The sequence below is a fragment of the Hoplias malabaricus genome, unplaced genomic scaffold (assembly GCF_029633855.1).
Source record: "Hoplias malabaricus isolate fHopMal1 unplaced genomic scaffold, fHopMal1.hap1 scaffold_63, whole genome shotgun sequence".
Taxonomy (NCBI): Eukaryota; Metazoa; Chordata; class Actinopteri; order Characiformes; family Erythrinidae; genus Hoplias; species Hoplias malabaricus.
Window position 1 is genome coordinate 177,853 of NW_027101002.1, and position 27,500 is coordinate 205,352.

At 43.9% G+C, this 27,500-nt stretch overlaps 1 protein-coding gene across 1 annotated transcript in view; it reads right to left on the reverse strand.

Annotated features, from left to right (window-relative positions):
• Positions 1-588: 588 nt before the first annotated feature.
• slc9a8 (solute carrier family 9 member 8) overlaps positions 589-27,500 on the reverse strand; it is a 47,173-nt gene continuing 20,261 nt past the window's right edge. The window contains exons 5-16 of the mRNA XM_066659071.1: positions 21,993-22,076; positions 20,577-20,678; positions 17,909-17,943; positions 17,287-17,430; positions 15,905-16,043; positions 14,412-14,517; positions 13,222-13,338; positions 12,853-12,935; positions 10,767-10,878; positions 10,106-10,326; positions 6,729-6,875; positions 589-3,529 (exon numbers count right to left, since the gene is read on the reverse strand). Of these exons, the coding sequence (XP_066515168.1) occupies positions 3,416-3,529; positions 6,729-6,875; positions 10,106-10,326; positions 10,767-10,878; positions 12,853-12,935; positions 13,222-13,338; positions 14,412-14,517; positions 15,905-16,043; positions 17,287-17,430; positions 17,909-17,943; positions 20,577-20,678; positions 21,993-22,076 (1,404 nt within the window). The 3' untranslated portion in view covers positions 589-3,415. The remainder of the gene's footprint in view (positions 3,530-6,728; positions 6,876-10,105; positions 10,327-10,766; positions 10,879-12,852; positions 12,936-13,221; positions 13,339-14,411; positions 14,518-15,904; positions 16,044-17,286; positions 17,431-17,908; positions 17,944-20,576; positions 20,679-21,992; positions 22,077-27,500) is intronic.

Genomic DNA, 27,500 nt, shown 5'->3' on the forward strand with positions numbered 1-27,500 from the left:
TCACCGAACAGCATCACACACTGGAGAAGGCAAACTGCCCAGATCTGTCACATCAGCTGTTGAAACATATGAAGTTTTTCCTTCACCTGTAAAAGGTACTGTTCTGGACAGTGATGACATGTTTATGAAGTCCCTATATGTGTGATATTACACTATTATTATACGCTCAGTCTTACCTTTCGTTTGTAGCCATTTGTGAGCTCTGGATGTCCCTATGGTGACAGGAAAACATTTCTACAAATAACACGTGCCTTTATTATGACTCAAAACTATTAATAAAGGTACGTGTGTGTGTGTGTGTCAGAAACAAACAGTACATTCTCACTATCATCAAGGTTTCATGCAGCAAATGTTGTATGTGTACTCCCCCTTGTGGTCACATGCACACAACACATGCTACAGACACACATCTCTGCCGTCGTCACACTGTGTGTCCCTGGTATCACTTACAGTGGAACAGAATATTAAATATTATTATGGAAACATATCTGAAAGAGCGATGGCACGTGGGAGCGCTGGGATGTAGAGGAATGCTTCTGCTTTCTGATAAACAGTATCTGATGCTCAAAAACACTCACAAATGACGTTTTAAATCTGTAAATTTATTTAAAAACCTGAAAAACTGTGGTACATTGGTTTCAGGACAGAAATCAAATGAAGCAAAACCTAGGAACAAAACCTTACAGACTTTAATTAAATGACTCTGATTTCAGAGGTGTTTTAGAGAGCAGGAGACCCCCAGTAGCCGCAGACAGACGCAGGTTTGTTGATCCACTGCCTGCTTCAAAGGTTTATTCCCAAAGACTGAGAGAATATAATACACTTGGAGAAACACTTGGTACTGTTTTTACATTAAAATTACAACTTCAAAATCATGGTGATGCTCCACTGAGCTTTAAAACGGAGAATAGAGCCTCCTTCATTGCTACTCCAGGCTCTGGGCTGCAGAAACTGCACTATGGAACTTACGGAGGAGGGTGGAAAACTACTAAACTACTGGAAAATAACAGACAGTACCGACTTACCACAGGAAACCCCTGCTCTGTAAAACACCACTTAATTTCCCTTCATCTGTCCATTCCTTCACCATTTATTCTGCAGCTACATCAGCTTAGAGCCTGGCACTAAACACTGAATACACGCACACACACAAACGGCTCTATTGACACATTCACTGTCGCCGTGTCCCTGTGAGTGATTCAGTAGTGATTCAGTAGAAAGACAAAGGTGTAGGGGCCACACTTACTTTACAAAACCCTCTCCCAAGAACTACTGCTTTTCCAGGGACTTCTCTTTAACGCACCTCCCTTCTTCCATCCATTTCCCTTTTCTTCTCCCTGACAGGCCGCTGAAGGAGTGTCACTGCTCTGGGTTGGAGTCGTGACCCTATTAGAGGGGTCTGGGTCTAAGCTGGAGTTCACCATCATAAAAATAAAGAGAATTTCTCTAAATGTAACATAGAAACACAGCAGGGCGTTTGAACTTGTTTCTCCAGTTCCCGAACCAACTATGGGAGAGTTATGGAAAATAAACAAAATAAAGAACAAAAACATCAGTGTTTCTTACATTTACTTTGATATTCACTTTACTGCAGACAATTTGAACCCGAGATATTTCTTGTTGCGTCTGGTCAGAGGTCAATAGCCCGGAAAATGTGGGACGAGGGCAATTTTGGGGGCGAGTAATGAATGAGGTTTATACAAAAACCCTAAATAATGACGGTAAATATGATTTGTATGAAAGGATACTTAGAAAACTATACTGTGCTCAGAACAGTCTGTATTCCAGGTCTATTTTGAGGAAGAAATCAACACAGTAAATTTGTTTCCAGGAAGAATAGGGGAAAAAAATAACACTGAACAATTCAGCGCTTGCTCTCCTCGGAGCCAAAGGGTCTTTTAAATGTTGAGAGAAGGAATGGCAACATTACAAAGTGGTAAATGCTTTACTGTCCCAGCTTGTTTTGGCATGTGTTACAGGACTGTGTGTGTATTAACTAATGAAATACCTAGGTTTCTGACGGTCCACAATGAAATAAATGTTAAAGTAAAAATAAAAGAAACACTGCATGTTATTTTATTAGCATTTTCCACACCGTCCCCACTGTTTAGATTTGGGGTTGTAGAAGCTAACAAGCTAAACCTGCTACGCACCGAGCTGACTTCATTACATTAGAACCCTCACCAATCTGTGTCCACAGCGGTGAGAAAGTTAAATTCTATTGTAACTTCACTTTTATTAAACATCGTTTCAGTAAACTACAGTGTAGCTAGCTTTTAGCATGAACTTAGCATTACTCTAATGCTAAGCCTCTGTTTGCTAGCGCACCTTGTAACTCAAAGGACTATATTTTTTAGAAATCTTATTCTTTTCTATCAGCCAGGTACGATGATGTAAATTGGATATGGGCTCCCCCTTGTGGTCAAATGTAAACTACCCATAACTATCCTAGACTATCCATAAGAGCTGATATGGATGTTCACACTCTACAAGCGGGTTCTATTAACCGTTCATGACGCTTTATCACACACAGTAAATTCACAGTGGTAAATCAACAGTATTAGTGTTAATTAACATTAAGAGTGTTACAGAGTGTTAAAATGCATCACTCTTAGTGCGATAGTTAACACTAATTCTAACACTGGTGAATTGTTAATTTATTACTAAGTGTGTTGATTTAACAGCGGTGATTTTGCTGCGTGCGAAAGGAAGTTTTAAAGAGGGTCTCTAGAGCTGCAGCAGCCAAGTTGAACTGTGTGGGTTTAAATCCTAACACAGATAAAAGCACATGATACACATTAGCTGCCTGCTGCAACGTTGACCTACACAAAGTAGCGCAGGGAAACGTTTGTGTGTTGCTTGGCTGTAGTCCTGTCCCAGTCCAGCTGCAGAAACAGGTGTGTGGGTGGAGCCAAAAACAAACAAACAAATCGTAAGTCGTGGCTTATTACTGTTAATGAATAAACACAGCTTATAGAACTGTTGTATAAGAGCAGTATCACACTGGAGGTTTGAACATCAGCACGGCTGGGATCATCTCCATAGCAACCACATCACAGCCGTGCAGATATTCAGTTTGTCCAGTGTGGTACGTAAATATAACGCATTGGCGTGTTACGTAACTCGTAACGAATGTAGCATCAGCCGTACTTCCACTGCTAGAAGACCTCATGACGTCCCGCTTTGCCCCGGAGGTCCGAACATGGGCTTGAAACGACGTCACGGCTTCGGCGGCCGATCGAGATCCACTACTGTGTGAATATGAGGACATCTCCCTGGCGCTGAGGTGTGGCTTGTGGTGGTTTTTGGTTCGCTTCCGTGCAGGGGGTGTGGAGTACATCTGTCTGTGTACCAGCTTCAGTTCAGGGGAATAAAGAAAAAGAAAAAGAAAAAGAAAAAAAAAAAACAGCAAGTTTCACAGCAGCTCAGCTTCATCCTCCTCATCCTCAGAACCAGACGGACCCTGACGCACCTCTTCATACCATTTATTCGTCAGAGACTTCATCTGTATTCTCCCATGGAGCAGGTCCTGAGAGAGAGAGTGAGAGTGTAATGGAAATGTAGAGTATGAGAGAGAGAGAGAGAGAGAGAGAGAAAGAGAGAGAGTGTATTGGAAATGTAGAGTATGAGAGAGAGAGAGAGAGAGAGAGAGAGAAAGAGAGTGTAATGGAAATGTAGAGTATGAGAGAGAGAGAGAGAGAGAGAGAGAGAGAGAGAGAGAGAGAGAGAAAGAGAGAGTGTAATGGAAATGTAGAGTATGAGAGAGAGAGAGAGAGAGAGGAAGAGAGAGTGTAATGGAAATGTAGAGTATGAGAGAGAGAGAGAGAGAGAGAGAGAGAAAGAGAGTGTAATGGAAATGTAGAGTATGAGAGAGAGAGAGAGAGAGAGAGAGAGAGAAAGAAAGAGAGTGTAATGGAAATGTAGAGTATATGAGAGAGAGAGAATGAGAGAGAGAGTAATGGAAATGTAGAGTATATGAGAGAGAGAGAGCGAGAGAGTGTAATGGAAATGTAGAGTATGAGAGAGAGAGAGAGAGAGAGAGAGAGTGTGTAATGGAAATGTAGAGTATATGAGAGAGAGAGAGAGAGAGAGAGAGAGAGAGAGAGAGAGTAATGGAAATGTAGAGTATGAGAGAGAGAGAGCGAGAGAGTGTAATGGAAATGTAGAGTATGAGAGAGAGAGTAATGGAAATGTAGAGTATATGAGAGAGAGAGAGCGAGAGAGTGTAATGGAAATGTAGAGTATGAGAGAGAGAGAGAGAGAGAGAGAGAGAGTGTGTAATGGAAATGTAGAGTATATGAGAGAGAGAGAGAGAGAGAGAGAGAGAGAGAGAGGAAGAGAGAGTGTAATGGAAATGTAGAGTATGAGAGAGAGAGAGAGAGAGAGAGAGAGAAAGAGAGTGTAATGGAAATGTAGAGTATGAGAGAGAGAGAGAGAGAGAGAGAGAGAAAGAAAGAGAGTGTAATGGAAATGTAGAGTATATGAGAGAGAGAGAATGAGAGAGAGAGTAATGGAAATGTAGAGTATATGAGAGAGAGAGAGCGAGAGAGTGTAATGGAAATGTAGAGTATGAGAGAGAGAGAGAGAGAGAGAGAGAGAGTGTGTAATGGAAATGTAGAGTATATGAGAGAGAGAGAGAGAGAGAGAGAGAGAGAGTAATGGAAATGTAGAGTATGAGAGAGAGAGAGAGAGAGAGTGTAATGGAAATGTGAGTATGAGAGAGAGAGAGTGAGAGTGAGAGAGAGTAATGGAAATGTAGAGTATATGAGAGAGAGAGAGAGAGAGAGAGAGTAATGGAAATGTAGAGTATATGAGAGAGAGAGAGAGAGAGAGAGAGAGAGTGTGTAATGGAAATGTGAGTATGAGAGAGAGAGAGAGAGAGAGAGAGAGTGTGTGTAATGGAAATGTAGAGTATGAGAGAGAGAGAGAGAGAGAGAGTGTGTAATGGAAATGTGAGTATGAGAGAGAGAGAGAGAGAGAGTGAGAGAGAGAGTAATGGAAATGTAGAGTATATGAGAGAGAGAGAGAGAGAGAGAGAGAGAGTGTGTGTAATGGAAATGTGAGTATGAGAGAGAGAGAGTGAGAGTGAGAGAGAGAGTAATGGAAATGTAGAGTATATGAGAGAGAGAGAGCGAGAGAGTGTAATGGAAATGTAGAGTATGAGAGAGAGAGAGAGAGAGAGAGAGAGAGAGTGTGTAATGGAAATGTAGAGTATATGAGAGAGAGAGAGAGAGAGAGAGAGAGAGAGTAATGGAAATGTAGAGTATGAGAGAGAGAGAGAGAGAGAGTGTAATGGAAATGTGAGTATGAGAGAGAGAGAGTGAGAGTGAGAGAGAGTAATGGAAATGTAGAGTATATGAGAGAGAGAGAGAGAGAGAGAGAGTAATGGAAATGTAGAGTATATGAGAGAGAGAGAGAGAGAGAGAGAGAGAGAGAGAGAGAGAGAGTGTGTAATGGAAATGTGAGTATGAGAGAGAGAGAGAGAGAGAGAGAGAGTGTGTGTAATGGAAATGTAGAGTATGAGAGAGAGAGAGAGAGAGAGAGTGTGTAATGGAAATGTGAGTATGAGAGAGAGAGAGAGAGAGTGAGAGAGAGAGTAATGGAAATGTAGAGTATATGAGAGAGAGAGAGAGAGAGAGAGAGAGAGAGTGTGTGTAATGGAAATGTAGAGTATGAGAGAGAGAGAGAGAGAGAGTGTGTGTAATGGAAATGTGAGTATGAGAGAGAGAGAGTGAGAGTGAGAGAGAGAGTAATGGAAATGTAGAGTATATGAGAGAGAGAGAGAGAGAGAGAGAGAGAGAGAGAGAGAGAGAGTGTGTGTAATGGAAATGTAGAGTATGAGAGAGAGAGAGAAAGAGAGAGAAAGAGAGAGAATAAGTCAAATTTATTTATAGAACACATTTCACATGACCGTGTGTACTAAAGTGCTGCAGAAAATCCATATATCTTCATTTATCATCAAAGAAAGACGAAGAAGAAGGAAAAAAAAAGCCTTGGTGATGCAACAGAAATGGCACAATCACCCCCCCCCCCCCCCACATCCTGAGATGAGTCCAGGGAAAGGTCAACAGAGGACATTACAGTCCTCAAAGCATGGGCTGAGTAAGTCAGAAATACATGACGGTGTTTGATCAGGTAAAGCTTTAAAATAAACGTGAAGGACTTTGAAATGGACCCTGTAATAGACTGGGATCATTTCCCTGCAGATTCAAATGTACCTATGACTTCCTGTTTATTCCTGTGTACACATTCCTGAGTCACAATGACCTTTCCGAGATGTAAAGGCAGGAATTACTTGTTCTTGAGTCTGAACAGAAAGGAATGACAGAATTTTTTTAATTTCTCGATGCGTATTAAAACTACTCCTAACAACAATAGATTTTCGGTTCAAATCTGAGCTCTGGGTCAAAAATGACTCCAAGTCTTTGTTTATAACTGTAGGCTAAAAATGGACAGAATGATAAAGAGAGAGGGAGAGAGAGCAGAGACACACTAATGATCTTAAACAATCTTAATGTTTTTTCTGATGGATGCTTATTACTGAGCATAATCTGACAGGAAATGAGGGGAAAAACAAACATCATATGACTCCTGTCACAACATGTTTATGGCAAGGGTGAAGTAGACTCACCAGGAAACTCCCCCTCCCTCCCTCCCTCCCTCCCTCCCTCCATCCCTCCATCCCTCAGTCCAGCGGGAGACGTGAGGAGAACGGAGTGTCTCTTTACCTCCTGAGTGAGTCTGCGTGTGAAGAAGGGGTTCAGGTATTTGGCGTCCAGCCACAGGAAGCCCTTCAGGTCCTGCCTCTGGAAAATCTGAGCTTCGTACTCTTCTTCTGTCAGCTCAGATAGGTGCTCCGACTCGATCGTGTTCCCCTGAGAGAGAGAGAGAGAGAAAGAGAGAGAGAAATAGCTAGATAAAATCTCATCTAATTTCTTTGCGCTGTAATAATCTGAGCTCATTCTTCCATATTCCCGAAAAATCATCGGAGCAGGGCTGATCCGGGCTTGTGTTTTGGCCGTGAATGCCAGAACATGCATTCAGATCCACGGTTGGCTTTTAAGACACTGTCCAAGCATCAATCTGTGTGTTTGGTGATGCATGTGCCCTGTTGGATTTCAGTGGGCGGGACTAAGTTTGGCTTACATCACGTCAGGTCTGCCACAGGACCAATCAGAGTTAGCGATACACTTCTGTCCCATTCTCAAGAGCAATTCTAAGACATCAAAAGTCCTATTTGGTTTCTAATCCTGCGGTGCAAGAGTTGACAGAAAAAGGAAAACCCTTTGTTTCTCGCAGTCCTGTGATATGAGGCACATACCGCTGTGAAATACCCAAAATTATTTTCAGAATATGGGTCTGTATTCTGGGATTTTACAAAAAAATGCAATGGATTATAGGTAATCTGCTGTCTGTTCGTGTACATTGGTTGTACACTATTTTTTGCAATGCATTGTGGGATTGTTCAACTGCACTGAAAACTGTCCACTATGTTTTTGGACTCTACTACAAAATGGCAGAACCCTAAAATAGGGCACTGTAGTGAAAAGGGATCCGTTTCAGACACAGCAAAGGATTCGGGATCAGCTCGTAACCAATGATTCATAGAGTCTGAACTCTTGGAGTCGACTCAGTCTCAGTTTGCAAGAGCGTTAAACTCTGTTACACTCTACTACTGTATAAATACAGGGGGTCTTCGGCTTACGGCGTTGATCCGTTCCTACGTCGCGTCGTAAACTGATTTTCGGTGTAAGTCGGAACATACGTACATACTGTACGTAAATAACACTGTACGCACTTATCGTATCCTAACACCTATCCTCCTCGGTCCCGAGCAGCGTAACCGTGTATTCTTTTGCCGGCACACCAAACACGAAGTTCACGTTACGGCGTTTACGACGCAAAACCACTTACGTTGAAACAAGGCTTTATACAGTAAATGGGAGATGTGTCGTAACCACAAAACATCGTAACTCAGGACTGACGTAACCCGAGGACCTCCTGTATTTATTGACTGTAATTATGGGAAGTTCCATGGCATATTTTTAATATTAACATACATTATGTACTCATAAACAAGGGGACAGTGGCTTCAATCATCTCAGACTCATGAGCAGCTGCTCCAGAGTTTCCCATTTTGTGTTTTGCTTTGCTCTGGGGAATATACAAGCTGTGAAGGCACAATTGAAGATACACAGATGATGCGTTAATTATCAGAACTATCTACAAACCTAAGTTGCCGATCCTGCTTCACTTACTGGTGTAGAGTGGTGTTCCTGCGTGAACCATAGTCTGCTGTGTGTGTGGGTTACCACCACACTAACATCTCACATCTCCAAAGACATGGCTACGTTCACACAGCAGGTAAAAGTGGCCCAAATCTGATTTTTGTTTGTTCTGCTGTTCACACAGTCTGTATAATGTGAGCTATATCTGACATCAGTCTGACCAGACCGGACTGTGCAGCGCTGTATAGCAAACCCTCCCTTTACTTTGTGAGCTCTAGGTTAAAGACAGAGTATTAATTAAAGACTGCAAGGAGGATTGGATCTCAATACCACATATGAAAGTGGCCCAAATCTGTATTGTAAATAGTCAGATTCAACGCGATTTGTGCTGTTCACACAGCCACAAAAACAGCACATCTGTGTCACACATGACGAAACAGATCGGATTTGGGCCTTTTTGAACTTTAAATCACATTTAAACATTACTAACATGATCATTTTAGTCTCGATAACTGCGATATTAAATTCTCAAACTGTCCAACACATGTCAATACATGTCTAATAAGGAATAAAACATCTCTCCTTATGGCTGAGCAAATCCACAGAAAGAGGGTGTTGCATCATGCCTTTAATATTTCCCAGAGTCCAACTGAGAACTCAAACTTCACTCAACCTGCTCAGAGCCTTTGAACCAGGCCTCATGGGCTCCGGGGGTATGGGGTAAGGAGAGCAGTCTCAGAGAGCAAGAGAGAGGCATTCTGAGAGACAGGGACCCACTCCCTTCCACTGCTCCGGAAGGGACCTGATGCAAGTCTCAGAAACAGCTCGGAAGGGCCTCGACAAAGAGAGGAGACATGCAGGCCACGGGGGGTGGGGGCGAGTGTGACACAAGACTAAAAAACTCTCAAAATTTCCATGAGGACCAAGTTGAAGCCGATCAAGAGAAAGGAGTAGTTACGTACAGAAGGGTTTCTTCTCTCTCTGATGTAAATGGTGTAATGGGGAACCACTGGTCTGCAAGTGCAGCTACTTGTCCAGACCCCCAGATACCGAGGAACTCTGAAATGTGGAAACTCAAAAGGCTGGAAGATCTAGCAAGGGACAGTCCAACCTGCAGGAATAGGGTGGCCTTGCCCTTAGGCGAGGGGATGTCTCACACCCCGTAGAACCCAAATCCAACCTGATTTGGTTGACCCCTGGAAGAACAGGGTCAGGGGAAGTGGGCAGAACATCGGATCACGATGCTGAGCAAAGTCGGTTTGCATCCCACATCTGGAGAGTCGGTAGTTTTCTCTGAAGATTGCACATCAATGCTCAACAGGGATACAAGGCGTCCCCTCACTTAAGGCCCACAGAGTATGAGGGGCGCCCTTGCTTTTTGGCACAGCAGCCATATTCCTCATGGCTGGAGTTTTTCCTCGTCAGGTTTCCCTCCACATTTCAGAGTTTCGGAGGTCCTCGTTCTCCAGGTTGGATCTGTGATTGACCCTGTGACAAATGGTCCACTAAGATTGACTGAAAATTGATAAAACAAATTGTGTGAGTAGATTATCTTGTTTTTAAAAGTTACTAAGGAATTCATTTGAAGTTGTTGGGTATAGAAGCCCATTTCCACCAGGTGTCAAACGAAAAAAATTGAATGTTTAATTGGCATTACGTCTAATCGCTGTCCATGAAAAACATGCATCTCCATGTTTGGGATTCTTTTTGTTTACTACACTTGTTGAACACAGCAGCTGACCTTCGCACTGAATGGACCAATAGAAATGCTCCAAAACCACTTGGATTTAAATCGTTTTACATGGACTTCCATTGAAAGCACTGAGGAGCTTTGACTAATAGCCGATAATAGTCTAGATCTTAAAAGGGTCAGTTACCATCTTCTCCGTCTTGCTCAGGTTGATGTCCTTCTTGTTCTTGCGCCGTGATTGGCTGTCCTCTATGTCCATGATGCGGATCAGGGGCATGGTCCCTCCACCCAGCAGGAGGATGGTGAAGAGGACAATAACGATGGTGGTGGTGCCGATCAGCTGCCGCTTCTCGATTGGCTCTAGACCCAGGTGAAGGCTCAGCGCATAGGGGATGGCACCTCGTAATCCTGGAGGAGAGAGGACAACAAGGGGATGAAGAGAACCTGACCTGATTACTGCATTTGTGGCTGAATGCTATCAAATTTTCACCGCGAGGTTCCAAGATCTAATAGTAAGCCTTCCCAGAAGAGCAGAGGCTTTTACTGCAGCAAAAAGAATCAGAGCAGCATGAAGTGAGTGTCACATCCTGCACAGTGTCCAGAACGATGTATTCAATAGGGTTAAACGGCAATAAGTGTGTGACTTAATCACAATTAACAGATGCCACCAAGCTCTATAATGCGGTCAATAATATAGACCCACTGTGTGGTCAAAATCAATCTCTGAATGAACACTGTCCACTCTGCACTGAACTAAATGATTCGAAGATCTACTTGGGATCTACTGGGAGATGCAAAATAGCAACAACAAAAAAAGCATTTTATTTTTAAACATATAGCTTTCTTACCACTGAACCACATGATAAACATCATTTTGGGGGTGATCTTGTGGTCCCGGAAAAAGTTGAGTAAAAACGACAGTGGGAAGATGTTTACAGCTCGACCCAGAAGCACAAGAACCTGCAAAAGAAGCAGGGAGATGTAGACAAAGTTTTCAAGCAGTCCGTGATCTTAGGCAAGACAAGACATGTTTAATAATACAGCAATTTTTGTACGCAATAGCAATTCAAAATGCAGGGATATTAAAGAAGTGGAAACAGTAGAAGAACAAACATGTTAAAAGATGATTAAAAGCAATTAACATAGTTAAAGAAAAATGAAGAATAGTAAGGTTGTACCTCAAGGCTCTGTTCTAGGACCTATACTATTCTCTCTGTGTACACCGACCAACCATAACATTATGACCACCTCCTTGTTTCTACACTCACTGTCCATTCTCTCAGCTCCACAGACCATACAGGAGCACTTCTGCATAATTTGTTTGCCCCCTTTCACCCTGTTTTTCCGTGGTCAGGACCCCCACAGTGCAGCTACGGGGGTGCGTGGTGGATCATTCACTATGCTGCAGTGACACTGAGGTGGTGGTGGTGTGTTAGGATGTGTTGCGCTATTACAAGCAGTGCGTGATGTCCTCCAGGATGTCCAGGGTTATGTTTACCTACAGAGATTATACAAACTATACTTGCACAGTTGAAAATCTGAACATACTACATATAATTAAGGGTGTACCTCAAGGCTCTGTTCTAGGCCCTGTGCTATTCACTGCATGTATATATGAACTAAGGTTAGTAGGATTACTCCTCTCTCCACTATCACAGAAGCACAGTGCTGGCCAGTGCCATCTAGGCAGTGGTCGTTGTCTGACATTTTGTCCTGTCCAGTAGTAGCATTGTGTTAGCAGCAGCTGGAAAGGCATATATATATATATATATATATATATATATATATATGTGTGTGTGTGTGTGTGTGTGTGTCAGCCCAAGGGCAACTTTCCAGAAATGGAGCATCCCTTAATGAGCAGAGACAATGTCAAGGAGCAGATTCCAGCGTCTCCAATCAGCAGCTAGATCCTGAAAATAGCTCAATGCCATTGTAGCTTTGGAAGACAGCTTTGGCTGAGTGAGCTGTGCTTTAGACCCTCAATATCTGGGATTCCCCTGAATTTTAAACACTGTGACCGACTGACAAGCTCCAGCAGGATGTCATTAACAGTTACTGTATGATGCATAGCCCTCTGGCAACAAGACAAATGGGCAATATTACCTAATGCTCATCTGAACAGATCTGGGTCTTCTTGAATTACTTTCTAATGGTTAAAAAATGTTATCCATATAAACGGAGAAACGTGGCCAGATTTCACACTAGAGGTTTTCAGAAATAGTTCATATCACAGCATGTCTCTTTGTGTTTGTAACAGCACACAGCCGAATGATTTAGAAGAGATGTGTCTAACTGCTATATTTCAGACCAATATTGCAGCATTTCTATTGGTCCATTCATTGTGAAATACTGTGAAGGACAGCTGCTGTGTTCAAAGGATGTAGTGAACTAAAAATCCACAAAAAATGAGATACACGTTTTTCTTTGGACAGCGACATATGATTTCTCAAAGGTGGCGCTTTAATGACACCAGAGTTACACTATGTAAAACTACCAGACACATGCACCATGGAGTTTTAACTTTCCTCTGTGTAAAAGGCATAAAAATGGGGCACCTCCACTGAGCGAAGGTAAAGAAACTGCAGCTTTATGGACATAGATTACAGTGTGCTCTGTCCTTTACCTTAAGCATGTTTTCAATCAAAGGATTGTTTGATTGAGAAGAGAAAAGTAAGAACAGTGAGGACTTGGGCAACACATAACACTGTAAAAGTGTTCTCTGAAGGGAACAAAGCATAAACTCAGAATATACTCAAGTGTCTCTGTAGTGTAACTGTATGTAGGAGTAAACAGCTGCCATCTTTCTACTAACTACTAAAGTTATGGACATTAAGGAACCCATTCTGATTTTTGCTGTGGCCAGAATTTGAAGATAAGTGAAGTGCAGTGAAAAGAAAAGAACAGTAAAGGGCTGAGGAGGAAGTGGTCACTTACAATGCACCAGATGACAAAGGAGAACTCGAACTTGTGAGGAAAACTGAAGATGGACATACCCAGGAAGGCAAACACACAGGTTTCTGTGGAAGAGGTCACGGACAAGGATTAAACACCTTTATAAGAGTCTTTTATGCCATTTTTCTCATGAAAAGACACCAGTGAGAAGCTTCATATCCAATAACTGTGAAGGGAATGATGGATATTTGAGCCCTGATTGGTTTTGTGTTTTCCCATGAACTTTCCAATGAAGTCTGCACATAATGAGGAAATCACCCACGTAGTATGTACTGTAAATAAGTGTGTACTACAGAGAGAAGTAGGTGAAATCAAGATTAACTAAAGACCACTTGAAAAATAGGTACTGACCGCACATGAAGGCCACTGTCCGAAGTGTCTGCTGCATGAGGATCTGAGTGACCGGAGAGAGGTTATGGTGAGTGTAGTGAGACATCACGATGCCGGAGAACAGGATGGCCATTATACCTGGAGAGACAGAGAAAGGGGATTTTTTATTTTTTCTCTCTCTGTACGCAGCAAACACAGACCCCATGAGGGTCATACCACAACATACCGACCCCCCGGAGCAGGCATGCATTTCTTCCGGGTCATTTATAGCAAACTAACAATGCCTCACGATCGCTCAATACGCTTCGAGAGAACACCCACCGCCCCGATCTGTTATTTCAGCTCGCAGATGACCGTTGGGACTAGCTCTTTGCTCACGTGGGGGAAGGTGGGGCCACCTCACACACCCAGAGAGTGTTTTTGGGTTTTTGTGTGTGTGTGTGTGTGTGTGTGTGTCCCCTAGGGGATGGTTTACTAATGCACAAGGAGTACACAGTGTCAGTAGCTAGCGTCATAAAGGAAGTGTGGATTTACGCAGACCTTTCTTACCCATTTTCACCACTGTAAACCTCTAAGACCCTGCTCCTGTGACGTCACCAGTCTGAAACTAGTCAGGGCTGATTCAGACAGTGACAAGAAACTGAAACACACTCTCACACTGTCATTAGTATTTCCTTTAAACGCCATAAGAATTTCGCACATGGGGCAGAAATGTTTCTCTGTCTTTAAAAATAAAGCATTCTGCCGAACGTGTCTCATGTTACTGTTTCTTATGTAACGTAATGTGATGTGATGTGAGTGTGTAAATAACTGTCTTCTGCTGCTCTTGGTCACATGATTTTACTTTAACTGCGGCAGGGAGAGCATCACAATTTTATACACTTCACAACCCTCTGAACCACAGTGATCCTCAGAGGGCTCTGTTTGTTTGTGGCAGAGAGAGAGAGAGAGAGGGGTGAGAGAGAGAGGGGTGAGAGAGAGTGAGTGAGTGAGTGAGTGAGTGAGTGAGTGAGAGAGAGAGAGAGAGAGAGAGAAAGAGGGGGGTGAGGGTGAGAGAGAGAGAGAGAGAGAGAGAGAAAGAGAGAGAGAGAGAAAGATTAAGGTGATCACTTTACAGAGTACAGTGTGTAGAACCACACCCTGGCTCCTGTTCTCCAGCGCTCCCCCAGGACACACAGCCACATTGAGGGGAGTTGTATGTGGACACTCACCTGAGAGTTTGATGCCCTCAGAGAGACCATATGGAAGATAGGCAAAGATTATCATCATCCCAAACTCCAGAGAAGGCGTCTTCCTCAGGTCAAAGTGCTTCAGGCACTGGACAGAGCGGATCAAGGCCTAATGACTGTAGTTTGGCTAACTCCGTGGTCCATGGTCAAATTTCTAGTTAAATAACAGTCAAATTATAAAAAGCTCCCGCTATCATATAAATACTACAACATATAAAGCAGTAAAACGGCTAATGTTTGCACCTTCTCTGTCAGAGTATTATACAAATGATACTATTCCAGATTATGTAGGGAATTTACCAAGCTGAAGTTGGCTTCTAATTCTAATTCTCTATTCCACCTTAAATAAGGACTGCTGAATTTAGCTTCTAACACAAACCTTTCATTCCACTTTAAGTAGGAACTGTTGTTTAAATTAAAACTCAGGTTGTAGTTTCTAGCTCCAATTTCCCATTCCACCTTAAATAAAGATCTGACCCAGCTGAAGTCAGCATCTGACTCAAACTTGAATTCCACCTTAAATAGAGACTTCACTCGCTGAATTTACATCTAAATTTAATCTTCATTTCCACTTTTAAATACAGCCGTTTCCGGGATTCTAACTAAAAACTTTCCATTTCACCTCAAATAAGGACTTTACTACATTGAAGGTCATGTCTAATGTGAGTCTTCTGTACCACCTTAAATAGGGCTTATATAGGCATCATAGGTACCACCTTTAAATGGGACTTGGCTCGCTGAAGTTAACTGTAACTCGATTCTTCCATTCCACCTTAAATCAGGCCTTTCCAGGCTTGAATAAACCATGGACTTTACTAGGCTAAATTTAGCTTCTAACTTGAGTCATCCATTCCACCTTAAATAGGGACTTAGAAGTTAGTTTCTAACTTGAATAAATGGCCACTTATGAGGCTACTAAGCTCTACATTTTTTTTCCTTTGCTTCTTATAAATGATATGAAATCTTAAATTCTAAAAATGGTAAACAAAAACATTCGTTTGTTCATTCATTCATTCATTCATTATCTGTAACTCTTATCCAGTTCAAGGTCACGATGGGTCCGGAGCCTACCTAGAATCATTGGTCGCAAGGCGGGAACACACCCTGTAGGGGGCACCCGTCTTTCACGGGGCAACACACACTCACGAGTCTCCAATCCACCTACCAACGTGTGTTTTTGGACTGTGGGAGGAAACTGGAGCACCCGGAGGAAACCCACACAGACACAGAGAGAACACACCACACTCCTCACAGACAGTCACCTGGAGGAAACCCACACAGACACAGAGAAAACACACCACACTCCTCACAGACAGTCACCTGCAGGAAACCCACACAGACACAGGGAGAACACACCACACTCCTCACAGACAGTCACCCGGAGCGGGACTCGAACCCACAACCTCCAGGACTCTGGAGCTGCGTGACTGCGACACGACCTGCTGCACCACCGCAAGCTTTCTCAGGAAGGATACGATGGCGGATATGAGGCCGGTCAGCGTGCCCAGAGCGGCTGAGCCAAAGAACATTTTCAGGAAGTAGCCGAGCGCCTGGAGGAAGGTCTCCCAGCCGGTCACCGTGGAGATGTCCGAGCCTGTGAAGCCCTCTGCTGTGCTGCAGAGAGAGAGAAAAAGAGAGGTCAGAGTGTGTGTGCATATGTGTGTGTGTGTGTGTGTGTGTGTGTGTGTGTGTGTGTGTGTGTGTGTGGTGGTGTCGGGGGGAGGAGAGAACTACAGAGTGCTCCTGTGTGGTCAGTGGAGCTGTCTGTAATGTTTTGGCTGATCAGTGTACACCTGTGTGCTCAGTCTAAGTTGCTCCCTAAAGCCCTCGACTGCCAGCTGAAGGAAAAAGAGATCAGATTATGAACGTATATTTAGTTCTCATCTGGCCAGAGTGGCTCAGAGAGCTCAGGATTGGTCAGGCCACCTCGCTCCAAATGCATATCCCCTCTCTCCCCGGCAACACTGACCGCCCCACGTCCATGAACAAGTTCTCTCTGTTTCTCTAAAGACACACACACACACACACACACGCACGCACACGCACACACACACACACACACACACACACACACACACACACACACACACACACACACACACACACACCCAAGAATCACACACACTTTTGGTTTTCACAGAATTTCTGAAGACTGAAAGAGAAAGAGAGAGAGAAAGAGAGAGTAGAATATAACACTCGGCCACAGGCCACACTGCAATAAGAGGAACTCTGGCATTCACCGATTCAAAACACTGGCTCATGTATTAAATTCACTGTGTGGAGAACAAAGGAATGGACTGGACCTCTCTGTTTATTCACTAATCGTAATTAAATCATTTCTATTTGGTGAATTAACAGACGTCTGCACTGGGGGCGATGGAGGACAGGGAGGACCACTGTAAATCAGGGCTTTGACAACATCAATTATAAAAGATTTAGACCCTGAATTTCACTGCTGATGTGTCGATAAATCTCTTCCCACAAGTGCCCTCTAATCAAAGCTAATTACTTTACAACATCGAATGTTTATATCACATCATCCATGATATGAACGACCTGAACACTGATTTTCAGCTGTCTGCACTCAACTGTTCTCTGGAAACAACACACAGTGCTTTTCCACCAACGAGGATTAGGGACGGTTCCAGTTCGCGGAATAAATTTGTAACAATTCCACCGATAAAAACTGGATCGGGAACCAGAAAAGTTTGTTTCCAGCTGGAACCAAAGAAGTGTCGAGGTTCAGTAACTCACACACAGCGTTATCACCCAGTATTTATTTATAAATAAATGAAAATAAAAAAAAGTGAATGAGTGTGTGTGTGTCGCCCTGTGAAGGACTGGGTGTGACACATACTTTGTCAGGACGATGGACACGGCGTCGTTGAGGATACTCTCTCCAAACACCAACATGTTCAACACAGGGTCCACATTCAGAGCGTTAAAGATCGCTATCGTGGCCACAGGATCCACAGCAGAGATCAGAGAACCAAACGCAAAACTACAGAGAGAGAGAGAGAGAGAGAGAGGACAGAGAGCGAACGAGAGAGAGAGAGAGAGAGAGAGAGAGAAAGGACAGAGAGTGAGCAAGCGAGAGAGAGAAAGAGAGAAAGGACAGAGAGCGAGTGAGAGAAAGAGAGAGAGAGCGATGGAGAAAGAGAAGAGAGAGAATGAGAGAGAGAGAAAGGACAGAGAGAAAGAGAAGAGAGAGAAAGAAAGAGAGAGCGATAGAGAAAGAGGAGAGAGAGCGAGAGAGAAAGAGAGAGCGAGAGAGAGATGAGCAGAGAAGAATCATAATAGAAACATAATTACACAGAAGGTTCAATGCAATATGTCACCATTGAAACCCCTTCATTAGTCACCCTTCGATGGTGAACCCCATGAAGAGCCTCTGAATCCATTATTCACATTTCTAACACTTCATATCTTACAATATGTGAAATTAAACCTGTTTAATAAAACAATAATAAATCACTCACCTGTCCGTCATGCTCATCTTGTAAATAACATCCGCCTGCATGAAACACAGAAAGTAAAAACCTGTTAATATTGAAGGAGATGTATCCTCCTCCTCCTCCACAGTGGAACACACTTCCGGTTCGTAATTAAACGTCTGTGAACTACGCAGAGCAACCAATGGACCACAGCCTGTAAGTGTAGAACATCAAAGTGCTCCTGTAGGGTCAGTGAAACTAACCGAATGGACAGTGAGTGTAGACACAAGGCCGTTTCAATGCTTCGGTGTTTAGACGAATATGCAAATGACCTACTTACATACTAAATGAGTGGGAGGGTCTACATACTCCTTTATTATGATGGTTAATTTATTAATATGCTGCTAAAAGCTCATCTTATGACCTGGTTATACCTACGTCCTTCTAGTCCAGTTTTGTAGAGAGTTATCTTCTCATTTCCTCGGTCCCCACTCTTCCTTTCCCACACCACACTCCTCACAGACAGTCACCCGGAGGAAACCCACGCAGACATGGGGAGAACACACCACACTCCTCACAGACAGTCACCCGGAGGAAACCCACGCAGACACAGGGAGAACACACCACACTCCTCACAGTCAGTCACCCGGAGGAAACCCACGCAGACACAGGGAGAACACACCACACTCCTCACAGTCAGTCACCCGGAGGAAACCCACGCAGACACAGGGAGAACACACCACACTCCTCACAGACAGTCACCACACTCCTCACAGTCAGTCACCCGGAGGAAACCCATACAGACACAGAGAGAACACACCACACTCCTCGGTCCCCACTCTTCCTTTCCCTATATTTCCACATCTCCACTAAGAACGTCTGGAGCTGTTTAATCTCAAAGCCAGGTCCAGGAACCCGTGCCTAACAGCATCGGAGCCATTATGAAGTGCCGGGGGGATGGACGCTGGATTAATTTCCCCAAGACTGGCTTCACAGGAAGTACTCACACACTGAATTACTGATCATTTAACAGGGAATGTTCCTATAAAGCACTTCAGAAAACCACAGGACCATTAAGCATTCCTCGATTTGATTTATTTACCCTGGGAACAATCCCAGAGTCATTTCTGTCATGTGAGTTATCAGACGTCTGCACTGGGGTCAAGGGAGAGAGGGAGGGCTATTGTACATTAGGACAGCGATGATTAGACGACATAATCAGAAAAAACAATCCCTCATACACTCACAGAATGCCATGATGTTATTCCTTTATTATTATTGTTTATTATTATTATTATGACACAATGCCATAAGATCCTCACTGAAATGTCTTGTGTAAACTCTTCCAGACGAAGCAAACTTATTAGAACCCTGTATAATCACATTTCTGATTATATTCAGAGGCAGTAATCAGCGATGATCTAAAGAGGAAATGGGACTAAGAGCTGCTTCAGTCCATGCCTCATATCTTCCAAAGTCCATTGCCATTTACACTGGCCAGCCCCCGTGTTATCAGTGAACCAGATTAGCCAAGATCAGGCCGTGAAGTACATAACGACTACACTCTGGTTGAGAACGACTGAGACAAAACCATACGTGGCTTGTGTTTGTAGCCTCTTACACACTAAAACAACAGGAGTGAAATAAGACGATTACTGAGGCTTGTCTATGGCCTGTGTATGAATAATGCACTCAGATTCAGACACAAAAACAGATAAATGCATTAGAGGCATTGGTTCATAAACTGCACTGGAGGCTAACGTGCCAACAGTTTTCCATTAGATCCTATGATGAAAAAGCAACACTGTGGGATCCTTTACCCCTTGACGCAAAGAGGTGGTGGTCTTCTGTGCTTCCGAGTGTTGTGAGACTCTCTCCAGTGCAGGTAGAGAAGCTGAGTATGAGGTAAATATATACATTTTCCCATCTGTTTACATACACAAATCATTTTCTGTTCATTTCTGTAAATCACCCCACACCTATCCAGTGTGAATCAGTCATAAACCACTCCTCACAGACAGTCACCCGGAGGAAACCCACACAGACACAGGGAGAACACACCACACTCTTCACAGACAGTCACCTGGAGGAAACCCACGCAGACACAGGGAGAACACACCACACTCCTCACAGACAGTCACCCGGAGGAAACCCACACAGACACAGGGAGAACACACCACACTCCTCACAGACAGTCACCCGGAGGAAACGCACGCAGACAGAGAGAACACACCACACTCTTCACAGACAGTCACCCGGAGGAAACCCACGCAGACACAGGGAGAACACACCACACTCCTCACAGACAGTCACCCGGAGGAAACCCACGCAGACACAGGGAGAACACACCACACTCCTCACAGACAGTCACCCGGAGGAAACCCACGCAGACACAGGGAGAACACACCACACTCCTCACAGACAGTCACCCGGAGGAAACGCACGCAGACACAGAGAGAACACACCACACTCCTCACAGACAGTCACCCGGAGGAAACCCACGCAGACACAGAGAGAACACACCACACTCCTCACAGTCACCCGGAGGAAACCCACGCAGAAAAAGTAACTCAAACCTAGGAGAAGTAACTGAAGGTGTGTTCTGTCCTCGTCAAACTGCAGCTTTCAATAAGTCAGAAACCAGTCTGTAAAAGTGGAGTGTGCACACAGAGGATGTGAAAATGGTAAAAAGCTTCAGATATGCGAGGATTACCTGACCAAGGAAGTAGATTCCACCACCGACAATGAAGGCAGAAATAGCCGTTCCAATGACAGCGAATAAGGTGATGGAGCCGATGTTTTGGAAGAAGTTGCCCTGGGGGAAAAGAGAATGACGCATCAGTGCTCCACAGCTCCACTCTGATCCGCTGACATTAAGAGTGACGTTAATCTGAATGAGCCCACGTCCATTTAAGGAGGTTTGTTTCCTCTAAGAGACCCTCACAGCTCCTCTGCTACAAACCCCACTGGGACTTGATTTATTATTTACACTCAAGTGCACACACACACACACACACACGCTCAAACTCTCTCCAATATCATCACTAAGAGTTTGGTACTCTGTCCATGCAGTAGAAGCTCTGTCGCTGATCACACCGTCGTCATCAAACCCAATGGCTGGTTCAAGGAGAGACGCATGAAAATTGAGTCACATTGTCATTCATTTGTGTTGAAAGAACGGGCTTTGTCCTTTGTGTTAATTTTTGTTGAATGTTGATACGGACAAATTGTAAGTTAAAGTGATGGGATAGTTACATTTATTTTATTATATTTTTTTTTAATACAGAATCTCTACTAACTTTTTTGTAAAAGCTGAACAAAGTAAGGGGTGGGAGAGCTGAACTTAATTGAAGAGACAAGAGAGAGAGAGAGAGAGAGAGAGACGAGAGATACATGACAGAAAGTGAGAGAGAGAGAGAGAAAGAGAGAGAAAGAGAGAGAGAGATGAGAGATACATGACAGAAAGTGAGAGAGAGAGAGAGACATGAGAGAGGCATGACAGAGAGAAAAAGAAAGAGAGAAAGAAAGAAAGAGAGAGACAAGAGAGAAAGATACATACATGAGAGACATGACAGAGGCATGTCAGAGAAAGAAAGAGAGAGAAAAAACGAGAGAAAGAACGAGAGACATGAGAGAGAGAAAGAAAGAGAGAGAGACGAGAGAGAGAGAGAGAGAGAGAGAGAGAAAGAAAGAGAGAGAGAGACGAGAGAGAGAGACAGAGATGGGTGTGAAAAAAAAAAACTGTGGTATATAAAGTAAAAATCAGGAGTAAAGACTCTTAAGGGTTAAAGCTCAATAATTTCTTATTAATAAGTATATTCAGTTTGGAAGTGGAATATAAAAATATTGAAATATAGTAAAGTATTAAAATATACATAAAATAACACAAGTTTTTTAAACAAAACAATGTGTTGTGTGTGTGTTATAACAACAAAAGAACAGAACAGAACAGAACGACTGACTAAAACATTAGTGAACACTCATTCTCATGAAAACAAACATGGAACTACACACAGTGTGTAACGAGCGTCTGAATCAGAGCTTTAATGATCTGAACAAACACATCAGCTTCACAGGTCACAGAGAGGTCAGGGAATATTTACGTGGGATTTACAAAGCTATGGCTGACCTTGTGCAGGGAGTACCCCGACTCAAAGATTATCGGTGGCAGCAGCAGAAGGAAGAACATGTTGGGTCTGAACATTTCCTCTTCCTGAGAGAGAGAGAGAGAGAGAGACACAATTAAATAATCAATATAAACAGTCACAGTGGGTCTGACCAAAGCCGATGTATTATTCAGGGCGGTCTAGGTTATACTTTTCTGATGTAAATAAAGGGTTTCAGCCCCCACCTTCCATGCCCCCCTCCCCCAGGTCACACGACGCCACCTTATATCCATGGGTTGACCCAAAAATGCCAGTTCTGAAGATGTGCAGCTGTGTAAGCACAGGTCCTACGACCAGATCAGACATGTGATTCCCAGCAGTGTGACACATCCCAGCCATTCATTCTCACACACACACACACACAGCCTTGTCTCCATGAATTCAGGGGACGTCACATAGAGTTACACTCATTTCATGACCTTAACTACTACTGCTACACTAAACCTAACCTTAACACATCTTCACATTTAAATGTAATGATACGTCTTGGGGACATGATATTTGTCGCCAGACCCCCTAGAGTGAGAGTGTGTAAGCAGATTTCCATCTCTACAATTTATTAATTCATGTACACACACACCTATGTTGGTTTTTCTATACTTGTGAGGACCATCCATTAAAATAATGTTTACTATAGCTAAACGCTAACGCTAACCCCCACAGTGACCAAAATCAGATCATTTCACTGTTTTATTTTTTCACCTTAAATTCACATTATAAGTTTTGTGGACCTCACGTTATGACAGTATGTGAGATATTCCCATCCTTCTGAGGACATCTGGTCCTCCAAATATATAAAAACATGTGCGCATACACACACACATATCTGAATATGCTCTAGTAAGCACAAAAGCACACACAGACACATTAATCTTATACTCAACATCTTTACATTCCAGACTCTCTCTTCCCTCACGTCAGCGTCCTGCTTCATGACCGCTGGTTTCCTGCTGACCTGCTGACCAACATCCTGCTTCTCCTGAGGGAAATCATCTTTAACATCCTTCTCCAGCTTCAGGAAACCTGCCCCATGTACACACTGCAAATAACCGCGCTCGGGGTCGGGGTGAACAGCGAGCGGCTCGTTATCATTTAAAGGAACAGGTGCTGAAAGCGGGCGTTCTGAACAGGGGCTGTTTACACAGGGGGAGAACACTGCTGTGGGGTTTGATCCTTGTGGTGTTTTGACCAAAGCAGGTCATGGGCAAACAGCACCTTGTGTAAGTTTTCATTCAGAAGCTCCACATCTTTTAAGGTGGAATGGTGTGTTTAAATTAGAAATCAACTGTTGTTTGTACCTGGTGGAAGTGTAATTGTCCGTAAGTTTTATTTCACTGTCTGAATCACCACAGAAATTCTTAAGTAACTTGAGTATTTATGTAATTTTGTAGCATTTTCATTCTGTGTGTACATTCATGCAATTAGCGATCTCCTGAACTTGCAGTCAGTTCCACCTTAAGTACTTTGTAACAGCAAAAAAATATATATAAATAATTAACATCTCCCTATGGAGAAGAAATAGAGCAACAACCTTGCCCCATTTCTCACTCTCCACTTTCCAAACGCCGTTTCTCAGCCATGGCTCAGCCAGAGATGCAGAGAGAGAACACCCAAGCCATTTCAGACTGAGAGTTTTTTTTTTTTTGCCCAATTTACAGAGCCAGGTCTGCATACGAACACTGGAGCTTTTTCCCAGCTCACAAACAGACCAGAGAACTAGGCGTGGAAACATTCTCTGAATTTCATAAAAAAACAAAAAGTGTTTAGGATTAAAATCATGAACATCGCCTTTAAGACTGGGTTCACTTGTGACAGAAGTGGAGAAAATGTCTGCTGGATATTTCACTTTGCTACAGAACCTCAGAGAGTCAGCACCCAGCCCTGAGGAGGAGTGTTTCTAAACGCAGTCCTGAAGCGGGTTGAGGAAAACGAGGGGGAGGGGGAGGGAGAGGTCTAGTGACGTAATAACCTCCTGTCCTTCACGCCTCTGCACACATTAAAAGGGAAGGTGCACACACACACGCACAGCTCCTAGGGCTCCTGACATACATCTTTTACATTAGATCTACTTGGATGCATTTGTTGGCTCTGTATTACAGCAGGAGTTAAACCTGATGACACATACAGCCACATTCCAGCTCTTAGAGCCCAGGCTGCTTCAGTGAGTGTGTTAGGGCTTCACTTGGGAAAGAAGCAGCGCTGGTCTCTGCAGATCTCTGATAAACACTGTTTGGCTGAGAAGGTCTCTCCTAGATCTCCACGAAAGATTCCATGGAAGCTTCTGTTAGATGTGTTTCATGCTGATCAGGACTGCGGTGGGTCCAGAGTCCACCCAACATCAGTGGGATTCAGAAAACACCCTGAAGAGGGGGCACCAGTCCATCGCAGATCATTCAGTCACTTATTTTCTCAAGAGTCTACACTCCAACACTGGGCAAAAGACGGTGATGCACACTGCAAAGAGAACCAGTCTATAATACACTCACCCAGTCACTCACACACACACCTGTGGACAGTTAAACACACTCACCCAGTCACTGACACACACACACACCTACCTGGGGACAGTTTCACACACTCACCCAGTCACTGACACACACACACCTGTGCACAGTTTCACACACTCACCCTGTCACTCACAAGCACACACACACCTGTGGACAGTTTCACACACACTCACCCTGTCACTCACACACACACACACCTGTGCACAGTTTCACACACTCACCCAGTCACTCACACACTCACCCAGTCACTCACACACTCACCCAGTCACTCACACACACACCTGTGGACAGTTTCACACACTCACCCAGTCACTCACACACTCACCCAGTCACTCACACACTCACCCAGTCACTCACACACACACACCTGTGGACAGTTTCACACACTCACCCAGTCACTGACACACACACACCTGTGCACAGTTTCACACACTCACCCAGTCACTCACACACTCACCCAGTCACTCACACACACACCTGTGGACAGTTTCACACACTCACCCAGTCACTCACACACTCACCCAGTCACTCACACACTCACACCTGTGGACAGTTTCACACACTCACCCAGTCACTCACACACTCACAGCTGTGGACAGATTCGCACACTCACTCACCCACTGACCAACGTGTGTGTTTGGACTGTGGGAGGAAACCCACACAGACACAGCAAGAACGCACTCAACACCTCACTGACAGTGACCAGAAAGTAAAATCAAACCCAGGACCCCGAGACACTGGAGCTTTTGTCCTGGGTTCAGTCCTTTTCCTGATGGTCTGGGTCCTGCCTGGTCTTGTTCTGTAAGTCGAGTCACAGCGAGAGTGAGCGGAAAAAAAAAGAAAGTTCTGCAGAAAGCAGAAGTTCTTAAGAAATGAAGAAAGTGATTAAAAGCATGAAACATTCCCTGGAGCTGGGGGCTTCAACAAGACCTCCACCTTTCTCCCAAACCCCACTGACCTTCACCAACAGCTTTAAATGACTTTCTAATGACTCCGGACCATGGCCAGTCGCCAAGGAAATAAATATGTAGATAAATAATAACACACCACTACATACAACACACACCATCTCCTGCCTCAGCGATGACTACACGGACAAGAACGCACCGAGATAAGATCGAGAGATGATAGAGGAGTGGAGGGAGGAGTAAACAAAAGCCAGAGCCTGAGAGATTAATACTTATGAATAAACCAGCCGTAACATTACAACCACCTCCTTGTTTCTACACTCGTGGGCCACTGACTGTAGTGGTGCGCTCTGGTCATGAATGTGCAGGACCCCACAGAGCAGGTGTTACTCGAGTCGTGGAAATGATATTCTCAGTCCAGCAGTGACACTGAGGGGGTTAAAAACTCCAGAAACAAATACATAAATGAATAATTAAATAAATAAATAAATAACTCACACACACATCTGTGGAAACCTACACACTCACACACACACACACACACACACACACACACACACCTGTGGAAACTTTCACACACACACACACACCTGTGGAAACTTTCACACACACACACACACACACACACACACACACACAGACACTTGTGGAAACTTACACACACACACACACACACACACCCCTGTGGAAACCTACACACACACACACACACATACAGCTGTGGAAACTTTCACACACACACACACACACACACACACCCCTGTGGAAACTTTCACACACACACACACTAACACCCATACACACACACCTGTGGAAACTTTCACACACACACACACACACACACCTGTGTACAACATCACACAACCAATCCACCACCACGTCTGTCTGTGTTGTGGGAAACCCACACAGACACAGGGAGAACACACTACACTCCAGAATCACAGACGGTCCACTCCCTGTAAAGAGTGTGTGTTTACAGCAGGTGCAGTGTGTAAAGTTCCAGGGACAGGTTCAGACCCATGGAAGACAGACACCGGAGGGAGGTCAGTTAGAGCTGGGTGTAGCTCCAGACATCCACTGTCATTCTCCCAGGTTTTGATGACAGTAACATTGCGTCCTTCGTTACTCAGTCTTCTCAGGACACTGCTATTTTCAGCACAACACACAACCTCCATGAACCACACAATCACCAAAACAGTAGCAGGAAGATTATTCTTGGAACGGTTTTGAGACCTGGAGTTCTCTGTAAACTACTACCAGAGTAAACAGAAGCACAAAGAACTGCACTTTATTTAAATATTACTTTGATTATTTTAAAGCAACACTCTGCGGCATTTTTGCCTGAAAATTACAGTTTTAAAACCACCATCACAATCCTCTGAGCTGTAACAGGGACAGAAGACCCCATAGCTTCTCCTCCAGGTTCAGTACTGCAGAAACAGCACTATGTAACCTACCCAATGTCCTTTCCCGTTGATGGGTTTCTGCTTTTATAGCCCCCTCACAGACAGACCATCACACTGTGACAGGACGCAGGCCCAGGGCTGACATTGCTGCTGAGGACACGCTGGACACTGAGGCTAGCCCCTGTTTTAGAGCCTCGGGACAGACAGATTCGTTTAGACATATAATGGATGGAAGTGACCAGACTGAGCACATATGGTTTATGTTCACGAGGGACCGCGTTCCCTTGTCCACGCTCCATTACTACAGTCCTCCAGGCGTCTGCGTGGACACCAGGTTTGATTCACTCTGAATGACCTCTCCTTTTCTTAAGTGTGTCACTTGTGTGTGTGGTGTCAGGAATGCTGCTGTGTTTATCTTTAGTGGTAGCAGTATTGTTGTTACACGCACAGGACTAGAAGAATAAATAGTGCTTTTACTATTCACTAACATGAAAAAGAAAAAGCAGAATAAATATGTTCTTTCACATTAATGATTATATTTATGGGACATCCCCAACGCCGCAATAAAAACAGAGCTTCCTTAATGAGCCTGCCATCCAGAGAGAGAGAGAGAGAGAGAGAGAGAGAGAGAGAGACAGAGAGAGACAGAG